Raw genomic sequence first — 18,279 nt, 5'->3', positions numbered from 1 at the left:
AACAAGCTGGCGGGGTGTGGAGTTGCTTTGGTCTGGATCAGCTGTGTCAACCTGTTGAAGGCACAGTCTATAAGGGGCTGGCATCATGCCACTCCAGCATCAGTTACACCCCGTTTTACCATATACCATACCTGTATGCTATTAGAGACGCCAAAAGGCACCTCAGGCAGGGATTCAGACCTTCAACCTATAATCACACGTTTGTTTACATAGCCCATGAAGACAGTCAGATCTCAGTATAATCAACTCTTTGGTGTTTGCACACATGGCTTATGCAGTTATGTATACTGACATGCACGCCACTTTTCCATTTGCTGAACATGGAATCCAGATGATTATATGCTGCCAGTTATTGGTGGATGTTGACAAGACAGCAGGGTGCTGTGCCTGGAGAGGAAGCTTACTGCAGGAGGAAAAGGAGGAGGAGGGAGGGAGGTGGAGGGAGGAGGGCTGGAGAGAGGATTATGGGGGGCCGGCAGTGAGGGGGCTATTGTTAGAGCCTGAGAAAGTGTGCAGGAAGAGTGGCACACACTCTAGAAACCAGAGACGCAGGCCCTGCTAAATAACAGGAAGCGAACCACAATCCTCCGTTAGAGGAGTGTGTGGGTCTGATTGGCTCCATAACCTTTCACTTTACAATTGAATCGATGAAGACCAATGCACACACTCTACAAAAATGACAAAAATAGAAATTTTGACTGGAAAAAAACGTTTGAGAATTGTCTGTTTTGCATAGTTGTGTCCAAACCAATTGGCTGATGGAGTGTTTTATCCTGTGGAAGGCTGGCCTGAGCAGTCACAGATGATTTGGGAGAGGGCTGAGAGGGAGAGAGGCTGCTGAGAGCCTGTAAATGTAATTACCCCAAAAACCTTGAGCTGGGGCCATGGACAATAAATACATGTTGTTATCGTAATTATACCACAACTTTGCATGGAAAAGGCACTCAATTATTTTGTCACGGTGCATTGTGTGTGGAACAATGCATGAGCACAATGCAAACAGATGAGTGGGTTGCTTATTGGATGCAAATGTAGAACCCCAAACTCATAGGACAAATAACACAAAACATAAGAGGGCAAAATCCTCAAAAGAGTGAGAAAGAGAGAGAGAGAGAGAGAGAGAGTGAGAGAGAGAGATGGAGAAAGAGCGGGAGAGAGAGAGAGAGAGAGAGAAAGAGAGAGACAGAGAGAAAGAGAGAGAGTGTGAGTGAGTGAGTGAGTGAGTGAGTGAGTGAGTGAGTGAGTGAGTGAGTGAGTGAGTGAGTGAGTGAGTGAGTGAGTGTGAGTGAGAGAGAGGTGGCAGAAGGGAGAGGAAATCAGACCCAATCTGCTCTTCCTGGTTCTTTGTGTTGGAGGGAAAGGGACACTGCTGTGGGGGTGGAGTCAATCAAAGAGAAACATTGTGTATGTGTGTGTGTGTGTGTGTGTGTGTGTGTGTACCATGTGTGTGTTTGCATGGGTGTCCCACACCTCACACAGATGATAAATCTTTAAGCGGCTCTTGTCTGCACTTAGTGTGCTTCCCCTCTCACAGCCCCCCCCCCCCCCCCCCCTCCCCCATGTCAGTCAGCACGGTGCGTCAGGCCCTAGAATAGTCTGACCTGAATGTGCTCTCTAAGCAAGAAATACTTAGACATACATGTCTTGTGAAATTCTCTTAACACCAAAGGAAACAGCTGCAGTGGTTATGCTGTAGTTGAGTAAGCTCACATACTGCAGCAATTATTCCAGCCCTCATGCTGGCATCCTACTACAGCTGTCCACACTTCACCAAGGGCAAAGCCAGTACAGTAGACACTGGCTCCTGGTGGAAGCCTAGCTCTTGTTACTGTCGAGGAGGCCTGTCTCTCAATTCCAGTGTTAACACAATGCCAACACAAGCCATAATAACCTTAGCCCCTAACCCCAGATCCACCACTAAGTGTAAACCCCAAAACCAGACCCCAAAGCCAGACCCCATCTACTTATTTGAATGTGGCATCTACAGGACTGACTGGGAAGGGGAGACCATTAACAACATGTCCGCTACATAGTCACATGGCACAGTCACATCAAATAGATGCATGATAGAGACCCGTTTCCCTTCGTCAGGATTGCACAGGAAATCGAAAGCAAGGTAATCAGAGGAATTTCTGTGGCATGTTATGTAAAGACTGTAATTTAAAAGATCAAAGTTGGAAGAGAAGATCTTTGGGAGTGCTCCGTTTAAACTCCCACCCACTCCTCCTCAGTCTGCCTGTAATGAAAGAAGGGAGGGAAGACGCCGGGTTGCATCAGACTCCCTCCTCTGATTTTGATTTCCCAGGGGGCTGTTCACACACACTGGAGCCACGAAGGAGAAATCAACGAAAACATTTTCATATCAAAAAGGAGGAAAGGGAGAAGAAGAGAGATGGGGAACACCCACAGCGGGAGAGCTGACAGCCTACAGCACAGTACTTTACCACCTCTGATATGAATATGAGCTTCCGTACTGTAGGTCACACTTGCAGGATGAAGTGTGGGTATTATGCATGTCTACCTTGTCTGTTCAGGGCCCAGGACATGCAATATTTAAAATTATAGAATTCTATTTCCACCATTTCGTCAAATGCATAAAAACATGGATGCTCTCCATAACTATGTGCCATTATTCAAATATTCCACCGCTCAGCAAAGCTGCTTCACAAAAAAAGAGACCTAAAGCAGTTTAAAATATTTGCACACTAACCCCTGGTATACTGTTTATTTACTTTATATTCCAGTGCAGTGTGTGGTAGACCTAAACAGCACCGCATAACTGGCAACTAACTGGCCACAGAAGACATGTAATCTGTTATCTCCATCCCTGAACTTGTATAAACTGCTTTGCTTTCCTCTCCGCTCCTTTCTGCTTGAAATATTCCAAGCTTTGAGGCCAGGCCAGATATTTAGCTTGGCCATGCCTTCTGCTGCAAAAGAAAAAAAAAGCCATAAAGCAATGGAGAAGCAGGCTGGGGGAGGCCAGCAAGCCTCCGGAGAGGAGTCCAGAACACTCTTACTCACCACTTACAGTACTTATCATCACGAGCATGCCAGTATCAAAATAGGCAAATGTATAGGAGAGGTGGTTTGGAACCAGGCTTGTGGCTCCTGATGAGCCGTCCTCACCTGAAGCCCAATTATCCTTGTTGTTTTGGACATGGTTGACTTCTTAAGACACCGACACACGGATAGAGGTGGATGATTTGATTTCCATGTGTTGATCTACAAAACTAAAACAATTTCAGAAGAGGTTCACAATGTTTCCTCAACAGTCAAAACACCACTAATGGGTCTTTGGATCTCTGGAGTGATGATGACGGGATGTGTGGTTTGGACTCTCTGTAGTTCTCCTCTAACGCTGCGGTACATACCAGTAATTAGAGGGAGTAATTACTCATAATGTGCTCCCTCCCTATTGGGAGATCCCTACCCAGACACACTCAAACCTCTGTCTCTTTCTATCATCACAACAAAGTAAGAGGATCCCTCTCCCTTTAAGCCTCTTAGAGGATCAAGTGGGGTGAAGATCTAGCACATAGACAAGGATTTATCGTTTATGGGAATGGTTTGACAGCCGTACAGTATCGCCTGGCACAGGCCCTAAAGACCGTTTCTCCTCATTGTTGCTCTTAACAAGGGGTCTGTCTCTCTGCAGACCCCTCAGGCTGCAGGGTCGGTGAACACCTGGTGTTGAAGTGAAGACGCCTTTCCTCCTCCAGAGGCCGGCCTCAGCCCGCAGAGACAAAAGAGGGATAGAAGAGAACGAGGCTGTTCTACAGGTGGGTTGAGATCACTTTTTGGCACGTTCCAGCTTTCAACCATCATTCCCAACGTCACACTCCCCGTTCGGTCTCACTTTAAGGCATTGCTTGCATACCTCCAGTTCTCCATAATTATATGAACCAAGGGCAGAAAGGTGTGTATGTATGCGGGGGTGGGGGACTTGGCAGAAACACATTTCTGACATGAAACATGAAATTCCTGTCCTCAACACTGTTCTCTTTTATTCTGCCTCCAATCAGCAGGTCCGCTCTATGTGGGTGAACGTGAACACGACGCGCACAAACACGATGGCATCGCCTGGATGATGGAAAGTCGTGCCAAAATGACAACTGTGGATGAAAATTCAACCCGCGAGAAAAGAGGCTCAGTGGTGAGGGGTCGCGAGGGCCATGCCGGCTGCCTCGGAGCCCGTGGCGGGGAGGCAGCACACCTGCTGGGCTCCTCAGCCAACGGAGCTGTCAAATGAGCAGGTGGGGAGTGACATGGCGGGGAGCCATGGTACTGAATAATAATTCCTCTGTCTGTGTTCATTTTCATAACACCTCCTCCTCCTCCTCCTCGACTCTCCCGAGTGAACTTAACACTTCGCCAGACTGGAAATCACCTCCGTCATGACTTCCCTTTTACTCAAAACAAAAAGCAAACGAGGAAGGAATAAGGATCACTGGTGCTGCTCTGGGTCAACTTTAGTCCTTAAAATCTCTCCTTTTTACAATGTCCAAAAATAGGGAGAGTTTTATTTATTACTCTCTCAAGATATTAGTCAGTGCATTACAGCAGCTAAACTAAAATAAAAGGCATTCCTTCCATGACAAATTTGTTCAGCGAGCTTGTGAGTCAAAAATGGCTCATTTCCTCTAGCCTGCGTTAACCCTCCCCACCACACAGGAAGGAACCCCCTGGAGAGTCTGGAGAGTCAGGTTATCTCCACACCACCGACGGACCTTCTGCAGAGTCCCAGGACCCCCATGGAGAGTCCCAGGACCCCCTGCAGAGTCACAGGAACCCCCTGGAGAGTCAGGTTATGTCTGCCTCCACTGCCTGCTGAGAACACAGCCAATCATTACACAGCTTAATGTTGAGCCTGCCTTAACAATGTGGAGGAGAAGAAAGTGGCGTGCTGGCTGAGCCACAGCTCTCTCTCTCTCTCTGTGTGTGCCAGTAATCTCTCTTTGAGGTCTCCGCGTCCCTAATTGCTTGGACACTTGTGTCCGAGGGCTGCTCTCTCTCTTCAGCGAGAGAGATGAGACCTCTCGTGCTTCTTATAACCAGCTTAAGACGATAAAACCTTTCATTCTACACGGTCGTGGGATTGGCTCCCCGAGTCCAAACAGATGCTGAGAAAAAAGGCTAATCAAAACAGCGATTAGCCCCCAACACAGAGACGTAGCTAACCCCCAGCATGGGCACAGCATGGGGCTGGGTCCAGACCCACATCCACCACCTCAATGGCCGTCTCAATGGCTGGTTTCCGTTGAGTCCTTTCTAGGTTCTAGACTTACAGATGGAACTGGAACATATGCCCTATTAACTACCGGCCTGGATGTATGTGGAATGCATGTTGTGGCTTTTCATTGAGTGACTGAGACGAACAATAATTGATTTTACAACAGGACATAATGGCCTTGGTAATGTCTCTTTTCAGCGGGACTCTTCTCTCTCTCCCTGCCTAGTGTCAAACCATTACTGATTCTTCCATATGGGACCCTGTCAGTCCTCTGGCCTGCCTGTACATTCTGCAGATTCCATGCCATTTCTCAACAATGCAGTCAGCGGAAATTCTTGGCCTGTAAAAAGCTTGCAGCTGCAGAGAACAAAAAAGCCTAAGTCAACCATTCTCCATATTTCTGAACAGCACTCTGTTTTCATCTGCTGCCCTAAGAGGATGGGCATGTGTGTGGAAAAGAACAAAGAAAAAAAGCTAGTAAAATCTGTTTAATCTGGATAGCTCTCTCTAGCTCTCCAATCGCAACTCTAGATCTCACAAAAAAAAGGAAAGGGTCATATAATAGCTTACTAATGTGGGTGTATTTGATACTATAATGACACAGTTCATGTATGCACTACGCAGGGGACATTTTTACAGACCCAGCCTGCCAACCAGGGGCCTCGAATAACAGCTCAGGAGTGTGTTGTGTCCAAGGGATCATATGACACACTGACAGCACGACTGAATTCATAATGAGGTCAATAGAACGCAGATGGGATGGATGGTATTTCCCTGCCAAGGGAGATACCAACCAAACAGATTACCATATCTATTTAGCCAAGTAAATATTATATGCAATTATGTGGAAGGCTTATTTCTGTTGAGATGACAGTATATAAATAAATAGACGAGGGCACAGAGTGAATGGAGTGAACGTGGCAGCAGAGAAGACTGGTTGTTTGGATTGCTAATCAAGAAATCGGTAGACAGAGCGCTATGCAAATCCAATAGTAAGCATCTGAATTCGTAAGCGATCTCCAGAGGCAGCAGGGGCTGATGGGAACCGGCGCAGGATTTGATTGCTTTCTGACAACCCTCTGGAGAGAGTGGGAGGGCCGAGCAAACTGCAGGGCATCACGCTGACATAAATCTCTCAAACTCCCTGCAGTTCTTATCAGTCACTGCTGTCACTCAATTCAACCGCCCCCTATCCAAACAGCAGCACATAAAGTAAGCCCCGCGGAAATTCTCGAGTCTCGCCAGTGGGTTGTTAAGCGCAATCACAAAGCACCTTTGGAGATGCCTTGACAGTCGGATTCAGCCTCCCTCTCTGCCGCGGTTAGTAATGTGACCTGCGCACACAGTTGCCGACGAATCAGTTAAATTTAAGGCTTTAAAAGAAAACTCCTGGCATTCTGACACGGGGACCGGCTAAAAGAGCTGATTCGATATTATGGAAAAGATTCCTTTAAGGGAGCACGCTACGTTGCCATCCGACGCCATTAGAGAGACATCCCCTACTCCTTTTCCTCATTAGCCAGTTGGCGGAGATTAGCCCTCCCTAAACCTCACATCTGTCTCAGAGGAAGCCTGGATAAAACCGTGTTGCCATAAGGAGCACCAGCTAATCTAACCCCTGTCGCAGGTCAGGGGACGTCAAAAATCCTATGTAGTGTGAACTCAACGGAAACCAGGGGCAGATCTGAACCAGGAGCGGGGGGGGCTGGGGACTCAGAGGTGCTAATTGGTGGCGAGTTTCCCGAGATGAAGGTGATTAGGTGGCTTGGCCTGAGCTCAACCCCGCTGCCCTCCCAGGGGAGATGTGTTGGACTTCTTTGAACCGTCACAAGGAGAGAGACAAAGCATATTTCAGGGTTAACATGACTGTTCACATCTTTCCCTGTGGTTCGCCATGAAATCAGGGGGAACTTGTCAGGCCCTCAATCTATCAAGACAAAGTATATCAGGGAGGGTCTAGGTGAGAAGGAGAAAAATGGTTAATCATCAGAGAGAGGGTGATAGTTGCTAGTATAACACATGGTAAATTATTGACGGTGATATATTTAAGGACATCTAAGGCCAGATATGGTAGATCATGAATCTTGCTCAGCCTCCTGGAGGCTCTTGGAATCTTTAACTCGTTCTCTCCCTCCCTCCGTTCTCTCCCTCCCTGTCACCATACACTCTTTCTCCTTGTCTTTAGTCTCTCCATCTCTCTCACACACTCTCTCTCGCTCTCTTTCAGCTGGTCTCTCTCTCCCTTCCCCTCTCAAGGGGAGGTGTATGAGAGATGCGGCTCTGTCCTCTTTCTGTCATACAGTTTCAGAAGTCCCAGAGAGAGGAGCCGGGCAGCGCAGTCTCCCTGGCTCCCGCTCTCCCACACACACCATTAGCCCGAGGGAGTGACCGAACTTCTCCACCAGGCCTCCAGCTTACAGCCCAGCCCACCGCACTCCCGGAACACCAACGTTACAATCAAAGAGGGACGATGGGACCAACTGTCGACATATAATCAATGACTGTTAAGAGTGCAGATGCCAGCATCGTATACACTGCAGCGTTAGCAGCAAGAGTATCTGGGTTATCCCACAGGCATTGTACGCCAGTCAGTTGAAGAAAAAAGAAAAAAAAGCCTCTCACCACCACTCACATCGCATCAATAGTAGACAAGACAGCGAGGCTGGCGCCAACGAGGCAGCCTGCTGCCAGGCTCCAAACTGAGACAGTAGGCCTGTTTGTGTACGGCAGGGTTCCTTTCAGACAGGAGCCCGAGCCGCAGGACCAGTTACGCTTCAATGAAAACAACAGGGCGGGGATTCACACTCCGTTGGCGTGTCGTCATCCGCCATCACCACCAGCGCTGAGCAGGGAGAGGGACAGACAGAAAGACAGGGGGAAGGGTTATCTGAGACGACAGCCTTCGTGTCGGGAAATCTACTGCAGCAGCTATTAAAACGGTAATTGAAAACCACCACTGCGATTACCAAAAGAAATGCAAACAAGTCTAGCCCGGGGGCGAATATGCTAGGCAGGGCGGGTGGACATTTAATAGTTTTTTGTGTTTTTTTTGCTGTCCATCATCAACAAAACGCATGCATCTCTGTGTACCAACTTGAATACATTTCAGGCAAGTCCCCCGTTCCAATGGTCCTTTCATATGCGTCTCGTGATCAGAGGCTGACCAGAGGAAGACTGGGTGATCAGAGGCTGACCAGAGGAAGACCAGAGGAAGACTGGGTGATCAGAGGCTGACCAGAGGAAGACTGGGTGATCAGAGGTTGACCAGAGGAAGACTGGGTGATCAGAGGCTGACCAGAGGAAGACTGGGTAATCAGAGGCTGACCAGAGGAAGACGAGAGGAAGACCAGAGGAAGACTGGGTGATCAGAGGCTGACCAGAGGAAGACTGGGTGATCAGAGGCTGACCAGAGGAAGACCAGAGGAAGACTGGGTGATCAGAGGCTGACCAGAGGAAGACTGGGTGATCAGAGGTTGACCAGAGGAAGACTGGGTGATCAGAGGCTGACCAGAGGAAGACTGGGTAATCAGAGGAAGACGAGAGGAAGACTGGGTAATCAGAGGAAGACGAGAGGAAGACCAGAGGAAGACTGGGTGATCAGAGGCTGACCAGAGGAAGACTGGGTGATCATATGAGCATTCCGCATCAGGCTACACAAAAGGAAACCGAGAGAGAGATAGCTGGGATGGAGGGTTTCCCCAGGGACCTGGGGTGGGATGCTCTGCTGTTATTATGTTGGAAATGACGCTTCACAGAGACAGAGGCAGAGAGAGAGAGACAGAGAGAGAGAGAGAGAGAGGTGGTGGTGGTAGGCAATTAGAGATTGTCGGACTGGGGGAGGGTCCAGGCACAACATTCCACTCCATGGAGCGTCCTCTACACGTGTGGGGGGGGGGGGGGGTGCAAATGCAGAGCGGAGGGAGCGCAGTCCCCCACCGTCTCTTCCACGTGCTCGCCCGGACAACATGGTGGCCAGGCTATGAAGACACAGGCAGGAGGAGCAGGGCCTGAGGAGATGCAGTGAAGTAACAACCATCTGTTTATGTCCATGGAAATCAAACTGGGGCTAAGCTGTTCTCCTGCCGTCGATTTAGGCAGGAATTAGTATCCAACCAGAGAGCCTCCTTTTGAATGGATCTCGACTCATTTGGACGTTGGAGGGGGGGGGGGGGGGTGTACAGGCTTTGTGAGTAGGCTACGCATTTATTAGCCTGGTTTGGGATAAAAATGTACGTGAACTAGTGAATGATCAGTTGTTCTCATTTGAGTATCAGCGGACTGCAGACACTGCGGTTGAGATGCGGCCACGGCTGGTGCTCGTGAACGTCGCTCTCCTGTGGAAAGTTCTTCTTGAAAACCACACAAAAGTCCTGGAGCGGTCTGACTGGGGGACGACGGGACACAAAGACGCAGCTCGAACCCCAGAGTATCCGTTCGGCGGTTCCTGGACCACAGACCAAGGTTGCACCCCTGACAGTCATTGTGTGTTGTCCTTTGCAGGCAAATAACGGAAACAGAAGAGGATCGGGTTGCGGCGAGCGAGAGGGGTTTTGGGTCTTGTGTTTACAAGCGCCACTGTTTTCACCGACTCTCGACTGGTAACTTGAACCTCCGAACTTCACCTCCGAAGAGATCTTGATTGTCGTGCCACACAATACTACAGTGCTGGCAGTAAAGGTGACACAATAGGCAGTGAAAGAGGACAGTAATCCTAGCCTGGTGTGAGAGGTAACAGTTGGCGTGGCTGAGGGTCCACAGTCTTCTCTAGCACGCCGTTTCCCTGCCCTTTGGCCTTGCCTCCTCCGCAAAGCAGGTGTTTGCCCACATTCCACACATGAGCCCTTGTCAAACATGGCGGTCAGTAACAGGCACTCGCAGCTGCGGGACAATGGTGCCACGTTATAGCACAGCAGACACGCCGGGCGAAGACACTCGACCCCCCAGGAGGCTATCGAGGTAGCGGTAACCAACGGGTCACACGCAAGACCAGCTAAGGGTTTAGGATCAGCGCTGTAATGCGCACTCACTCGCTCACCCACTCACAGTAGGAATCACATGCATATACTCCACAAATTATGTTTGTGGCTTTTGCACAAATAGTGCAACTTTAAGCTAACTTACTTTGCCACTCATCAGTGCAAACTGTCACTCAAAGAGAAAATAACAAGGCAGAAAGAGCGCCTAACAGGTGGACGCCAACCCCGGGCGGCGTTCGCAGATAAGGAACCGCAGCATCATCGTCATCGCCTGTAGATAAGGCGGCGTGGTCCTTCCTGGCAGCCGCTCCTGCAGGATTCAAAGGGCGGGCTGAGGGAGTGGGTTTGGAGGGATGTGACGAGCGGTTTTCATCGGATCAGTGACACCCTGATGACAGGCACCCTTAGCCCCTCTCTGAAGGCCTTGGCAGCTGTGGCTCTGGTCCCAGTGCGTGGGATCAGCTCTGGCCCGGGGACAGGCTGCAGCACAGAGCTGGGGGGGCTGAACAGGAGGCCTTTCTCTCATTAGGAGGCGAGCCCCCTCTCCACATACACAATCCCTCTCTCGCTCTCTCTCAGCCCAAGAGTTTACTCTCCACTCTTGCTGGCAGAGCCGGGCTCTCACACAGACTTGGCAAAGGCTTTTGTTGATTTACGAGCCTCTCTCCCACTCCTGCTTGTACCACTCCATGTAAGGCATTGCCAGCTATCAGCTATCCTAAGATGCTCTATTCACACAACCTGGCCCGGACCATAACACTAGGAAGAAATCCACCCGCCGAAACCCACTGCTACAAGGTCCCCCCACACACAGTCACTTGCACGAATGCACGCGCGCGCACACACGCGCGCACGCACACACACGGATTTGGAGTTGCAAAGCTGCGTTCTTATCCCCGAGCTTCTCTTCATCCCTGACCTTTCTGTAATGCCAACTCAAGGATTGAAAAATAATAACAGCATGGTCAATGAACCACAGCTTTTATGACTTTGATGATGTGAATGATGTCTTTCTTGCATGACTGAAATGAAATCAGTGAAACCAATTCAGTGGTCAAAAAATTGGACTCCTTCTGTTACTCTGAAAATTTAAAAAAAATGACATGGACCAAAGCCAGTTTTGGCAATCCAAAACAGCAAACAGAAAAAACGAGACAAACTATACAAAATAATTCCCATAAAGCCGATCTTTGTCAAAATCAACCCCCTGCACAGATGACACACGTGGGTGGTGTGTAAATGTTCATGTTTCCTGTCAGTGTCAGCTTATCCCAACCTGATTAGATAAACATTGTCAGACAGGAGTGACACAGTAGAATGCACAGGGCAGGAGAACGCAAGCCACGGGAGGAGGGAGGGGAGAAGGTGGTACATTAGGAGGTGGAGGGATGCCAGGTGGGTGATGAGGCTTTGAAAGAGGTGATTGAGAGAAATTGCAGGTCCTGCCAGGAGATGAGTTGCGCACGCTGCAGCTTCACAGAGCGGCCTCTCTCTCTGGGCCCTGCCGGGGCCCAGCCGGACCTGGAAGCGGGGGGGGGAAGTGGGCCACTTACAAACCCACAGACCCACAACTAGAGCGAAGCTCTCCGCCAGGTCAACATCACACACCAATTAGGGCTCTCTACGGCACACAGAGAGCCACTCTTCCGGGGCTTTGGTGATCCCCCTCGCGCACAGGCTAGGTCTGGGGGCAACGTCCTCTCATCGGCTGGCCGAATAGACTCCCACGACGCCAAGTTGTGCAATGGCACATTTTTACACTTCTTCAAAGAAAGGCTCGCAGCTGGGCCAAGCATAACTGACACTTGAACACAAACATGTTGATTTAGACTGCAGCATATAGCGTGCCACTATTTAAGCTATCTTGAGCGTTAAGAGACCCCATAAAAGAATGGGTCGATAATTTTTATGTTTTCCTATATATAAAGGGGTACCCTGTGAGTAATGGCTACAACATTAATGACACAAAAAAGCAGAAAAGTGATGCCACAATAATGTCCTCCATATCAGGAGCTGTTCCTCTACATGGTGCACATGAGAAGGACAAAGGCCGAAAAAGCCTAGCCCACACAGAGGGATACACAGCTGCCCAATCTATAAAATATGAGCATCGACACACATGCACACATCATATGCATGCACACACTGAGATGTCAAAACACTGTTTCAAAAGGAGGATGTTTATAGGCCACACAAGACCTTAAGTAAACACTAAACATGACTTTGCCTTTGGAAATGTCCCATGGGTATGGTATTGTGACCTTACTGCAACTGTTCGTTGGAACATAAATTATCGCTGCGGTTTAAAAACGAGAGCAGGTCAGAGGTTAGATGAAGCCCTTTTCAGCGTGATAGTTGCATGTTAAATTGAACTCTTACTCTTTCTTACCTACAGTATACTGCCCAGTTGGCCAAGAGGTAGTTAATAGTAGAATGTGAACAATAGCCATGTTGATGCAGCAGATATTTCTGCGCCAGTGTATGGAACATAACAATGCTGCAATGTGGCCGTCTACGCTCCGCCCAGACTAGCCTGAGACAGCCCCCCTCCCTCAGTCACCCCCCCCTTCACGCCTGGACTGCATAATGAAGTCAACCAGAAACCATCACTGACAATCTGCAAGACTTTAGAAGGGCCTTGATTCAATCTAAATCATGCTGTACCTATTAAACTCATGGCCAGAGTTCTGCAGGAAAAGACAGCATGAGGAAATTCACCAAGAGTTCATAGTAAATTCAGATACAATATAGCCTATATTTCATGACTATCAGAAAAGGTAGGCTGGAGAGGTCAGGATTTAGAAACGCCTTGTGTGCCATATGTTTTGGATGTCTCAAAAATAAATGACATTTACAGGCAAATTATTGATGTGCTATTTTTGCCCACTACTAAAACATTAGACTACATCGTATATCATACAAAATACAGTACTTGACTGAAAAAAACAGCCACTAAATCCATTCCACTACCAATGGAAAGCAGGAGGTATACTGGAGAGAAGAAAGGATTTCCAAACAGGGCTTAAAAAAAGAAATTCAACCCAAAATCCTTAGAGTTAAGGAAATGGTCGCAGTCCAGCTGAAAGCCGACCAAAGCACCATCTTCTACCACCATTATTTTAGAGCTATAAAAACAGAATGTGATACGGCCTTAAATTGTGATCTGCTTTCACTGCAGAATTAAGACACTGTGGCCTTTCAATGGGGTGAAATGTTAATGCCCTAGATAGACCTACATGTAGCCTGCACTGCCAGGGTACCAGCAGGGGAAGAGCACTAAAGATGGCGCAGCCCAGACCTGTTCAGAAAATCATATTCTTCCACCATCTCTCCTCACTCCCTCGACCTCTCAACCATTCATGAATATAACTGCAGTGTACACAACTCATAGGCTTCACTCCCTCACACACATACTCTTCCTATAATAGCCTTAACATAATGTGCAGCTGCACGTGGAGACGCATTGCCAAATAAATGGCCATGGCAGCGCCTGAGGGATTAATGGTAATTTGTTATTAAGGATCATAACGTGTCTGCATGACAGGCGTGGTGCTGCACGTACAGCAGGAGAGCTGGTGGTCAGAGGACCAAGGTTCCTAGTTCCTGCAGGTGATGCCTTACAGCCACAATGAACACATACTGTATCCCTCATCTATAAATCACTCATTATATCCACCAAATGGCCAAAACAATACAAAAACAACAATACAACAAATTGGCCACACAGTACAGCCCTGATCATGCCACAGAACATCTTGCACAAATGTTATTCTATATTTCCCACTTGATATTGTACTCATAGTGTAGTTCATTTGGTATTGAGACTCCAATAGTTAGATGAATTGTTGGAGAACATAACCAATTCAGAATGCACACACATGCACATTCAAGAAAATAATTAATGGGGAGATTCATTTCATGGGGTGAAGAATGAAGACTACTGAAGTGATAAATCTGTTAATTTCATCAGGATTATTGGCTACTTGTATGCCCATTTGATTATATTATTATCATAAAATCATGTTTAGGCCTATAGGCTATGACTCCAACTGAGAAAATACCAACAATGTAACACCTTTCATTAATGCAAAATATAGAATAGTAAGTGAATAATGGAGATAAATTAATACTACATAAATAGAATAATAAGTAGGCTAAATAATTTATATGTTGGTTCATTTTTCTCACAACCACAATATGATGCATTACATTTAAGGACCTCTGTTATGACTAAACATATAAAGCACATACAAATTACACTTCATATTTCGACTATAGATTAGGCGATAAAAATAGGTGCCTATGTATATTAGGCTACATAGCCTATACAAGTTGTGTCAGTTTAAACCATTTTACCTGCATACACATAGGTCTATCAAAATAGCACTACAATGAAAAATACCCTATTGGACTATGTCTAAAATCATCTGTCCAATTTTCTAAGGAAATTAAATAATTGCTGGGCTTGACAAATGATTTGTTCTTTAATTTAAGTGTACAGATAAGGATATAATTTTTCTAATTCCGATTTTATTTGATAAATAGCTCAAAGTAGTCAAGTTTTTTTCAAATAAAGATATTTTTATTTCTATTCACTAACCCCTGTGTGTGTGTACGTGTGTGTGTGTGTGTGTGTGTGTGAAGGGGGGGGGTAGCTCGAGAGACACTAGATATTCTTACTCGTCGAATTTGTCTACAAAAACATCTACAGGTAGGAATACTCTTAATTCCAAAAACATTTAGACCTAATCCGCACAGCCTATTTAAAAGACAGCATTGTTTATTTACTGAAAAGGGGCGTGCTGTTGAGGTTATCCTATACATCATTTGTTTATTTAACACCCTGTTTCAACTATAATTTCAGAGTTTCAACTATAATTGCAGAGTAGACATGTGACAATGACCCAAATAATCAACAGTATAGGCAACACCTGTGCATTCCAAATGTAGGCCATAAGCTACAGTAGCCTATAGTTACAGGCGAGATCTTTGAGGACCATTGGTCAGTCAAAAATAATGCCATCTGGGTTTCATTTTGGGGGGGAATGGATCCGATTTTCATAATTAATTCCTTACCTTTTTGTGCCTGTCTTTGAAAGGCAATGCTGGCCATTGCATCTCCTGTAAAAAGTCTTGCCAATGTTTCTGGTCCTGGTCAGATGAGATGAAGACGATTTCCAATTTGTCTTTGTGCTCAGATGATTTTTTGAACTTGCTGTAAAACTCACACAGACTGGCGTTGAACTGCTTGCAAGGGCCGTTCAGGCTGCAGCCAAAGTACAGCCCGACCAGGGACAGCTTGCTGCCCAAGCCTTGCACATCTACCTCGGCTTTCTCGCTGTTCACCAGCCTCTCCCCGAGTAGATTCACCAGAAACTCCGACATCGCAGCTGCTCGAGTCCTTGAAACAGACCCTCGTAATTGTAATTCCGTTATCTAACCGAGATTTAAAGGACATAAAAACTAAAAGGCTTAGTGACAACCAAGACGTCCTCGTCCTCCAGCGATAAATCCGTGTCTTACGGTCAAACGTGTGCACGACAGACAGCCTACCCTACCGCTTTACCGCTGCTCAGTCCCTCCAGTGAGGTGTGCAGGAATGCGCTCCAGTTATATTCCTCAGCAACAGCGGTTGCGCTCCCCTCCGGCAAAGCAGACAAGTATTTCATGACATCTAGACGATATTGCTTCTCAATAAATGTTATTAAAACCTATGAAATATGGACACAGAACCCCATAGGCAACATATGACATGACTACAGAAGAACTTTTGTGGTTTTTGAATTATGGATTCAAAACGGTATTTTCCACCATCGCTTCTACACAATGACGCTTTATAGGCTCTCTGATCAGATCTACTCTTTTTTCATCCATCTTTGTGCAGTTTTATTTGTTAAGATTATCCATGCACCACGATTGTCGTTGGAATCTGCCGGCCAAAAATCGATCAATTACTATATTTCTCTAAACAAACAGGTGACATCAATTTTAAGTAATTCAGACCGTACCTTTTTTCAAATAGTAAACTAGGGGTGCCACCTAGTGGCCTATTTAGCGAAAGACATGTAGTGAGTGCCTTCTCTATTAGAGATAAAATATTATAATAATAACAACGACAACAGTAATAATAATAATAGATAGATAGTCTAATAATAATTCATTTGATTTTATTTATCTAACCAACATGAAATTGTTATTATGTCCTACACAATTATAATCACAGTATGATGGGAAAGCACATGTTTTATGTTGGTATCCTCATTCTATATCACTCCAATACATTAAACTAATCATGAAATGAATTTCACTAGATACAATTATTCTCTCTTCCTCAACATTCCATTATATTCTAAAAAGGAAGAGAGACGTCTAATATTTTGGGGCAATATTACCATTACTCTGCTTCATATTTCCTTAATCCTCCTTCAAACAGATAGTCAACCATTCTTATAAGGCATCAGGTTACAATTCGAATGTGTGAATAAACATTCACTGATTGACATTATGTCTTGCAGCCAGAAGAAGAGTAAGAGTATACTGAATGGGATTTACAGACCATGTTGATTTTGACTGAACATGTAAATTGTTTAGTGAAAAAGGAACACCTCAGCACGTAGGCTACAGGCAGCAAATGGATAATAACAGCAAAAACAGTGTGGTCCTCTAATCTTCTGTGAACATCATCCTAACCAGGTCTGCCTTGAAGCACTCCTCCTCCACTAGCCTCTGGGGCTGAAAACACAGAAATGATTCACATTCAGGTTTTAACATTTTACCAGTGTGATTTTCCAAGTGTTTCAATTCCACAGCATGTCAAAGTAAAAATGACTTGCTTTTCAGATCATTGGTTATAACAATTAGGCCTAGCTAAAACTTTACAGACAAAACCATTTTCTTCATAATGTACAGTATAACAGAAAGTATTGAAAGTATTTTCCAAATGTCCTGTTGGTCTGAAAAACACATGCACTTATTCTCACCGTTCCATAACGGAGCAGAGTGGGAACCCCACTAAGCTTCAGCGTCTTCTTAAACTCATTATTGGAATCCTTCCAACTGAGGAAAGATGATGAAATAGCCACCAGAAATGAATACATGCAACAGTCAGAGGCTTAAAACAAAACAGTCAGAGGCTCAAACAAAACAGTAACTGATTCGATCGTCCCAAGTGTAATGTTATCACTGAAGAGTTCAGCTATTTATTATCCAAAAGATGGTTGTCTTGTTTGATAAAGGGTGGATTGAATGTTCAAATGTGGAACTGATGACTTACTAGGGCCTCTCTCCAACCTGGCAGTAGATGAAAACAGAGCCCTCGGGAAGGTGAGACATCTCTCCTCGAACAACTGGCTCCGCTGGGGGACAAGAGGGGGGTGGCAAGAGGAGAGGAAAGGGAATGAGATAAGAATAAGCGAGTAGCCAGAATCATACTGCAGTGGGTCAGATTCACATGAGTTAATGGGGCTAACCTGAAGTGAACGGGTAAAGTGGACCAATGACGGTGACTAGTGAACAGCTAGTTCACAGGTTCACATAATGATACTTGCAACTGGCATCACATAGCTTACCTTTTACACAGTCCGGGCACCAGCTCATTCCTTGATCGTCTTTATTTCCAGAAAAATATACAAAAATATCCTTTCCTTTCCTCTCCGACACTGCTTTGCAAAATTCATCATAACCATGTACTTTCACTTCCTCATAGTGAGCCATGATTTGATCAATAGCACAACAATCAAATATCACAGGTCTGTTGCTGAAATATTAGATAATGCACAGAATAAGTCAATATTATCAGACTAACAGACCCTTGCACTATGATCTCTTCTAAAGTAGCCTGCTCACGAGAACACGCGTCAGCATGCAGTGCTTCCTGTCTATGCAAATATTCTTAAAGTGGCAGTACACGCATTCAGAACTCTATTAATACATCCATGATTCAGAATCAGAAACAGTTTTATTGCCAGTTTTTATACATACTAGAAATTAGTGCATACTGATGGGTAGACATTAGACTGGGTGCAAAGACCAGACAGGATAATGCACTGCAACTGCAAAATACAAACAATG

General features: G+C 46.1%; 2 protein-coding genes across 2 annotated transcripts in view; both read right to left on the bottom strand.

Moving 5' to 3' along the window:
- nxn (nucleoredoxin) overlaps positions 1-15,594 on the bottom strand; it is a gene marked incomplete at both ends in the record, with an annotated part of 47,110 nt that extends 31,516 nt beyond the window's left edge. The window contains one exon of the mRNA XM_084440319.1: positions 15,286-15,594. Within this exon, the coding sequence (XP_084296445.1) occupies positions 15,286-15,594 (309 nt within the window). The remainder of the gene's footprint in view (positions 1-15,285) is intronic.
- A 740-nt stretch (positions 15,595-16,334) lies between these two features.
- txndc17 (thioredoxin domain containing 17) lies at positions 16,335-18,027 on the bottom strand. Its single transcript, XM_084446726.1, has 4 exons — positions 17,778-18,027; positions 17,483-17,564; positions 17,190-17,265; positions 16,335-16,941 (listed from the first exon to the last, which is right to left on the bottom strand). Exons 1-4 carry the CDS (start codon positions 17,920-17,922, stop codon positions 16,873-16,875), a joined length of 372 nt encoding a protein of 123 aa, XP_084302852.1. The 5' UTR covers positions 17,923-18,027; the 3' UTR covers positions 16,335-16,872.
- Between the last annotated feature and the right edge of the window lie 252 nt (positions 18,028-18,279).

This window comes from Borostomias antarcticus (genome assembly GCF_949987555.1).
Source record: "Borostomias antarcticus genome assembly, chromosome: 1".
Lineage (NCBI taxonomy): Eukaryota > Metazoa > Chordata > Actinopteri > Stomiiformes > Stomiidae > Borostomias > Borostomias antarcticus.
The sequence above is the reverse complement of the archived record's forward strand: the minus strand, read 5'-3'. Positions and strand labels throughout refer to the sequence as shown.

Coding starts and splice junctions, on each gene's coding strand:
- txndc17 (XM_084446726.1), bottom strand. CDS start 17,922: ATGGCTCACTATGAGGAAGTGAAAGTACATGGTTATGATGAATTTTGC. Junction 17,266..17,482: donor CAGGTTGGAGAGAGGCCCTA/GTAAGTCATCAG, acceptor ATCTTTCCTCAG/TTGGAAGGATTCCAATAATG. Junction 16,942..17,189: donor CTCTGCTCCGTTATGGAACG/GTGAGAATAAGT, acceptor CTGTGTTTTCAG/CCCCAGAGGCTAGTGGAGGA.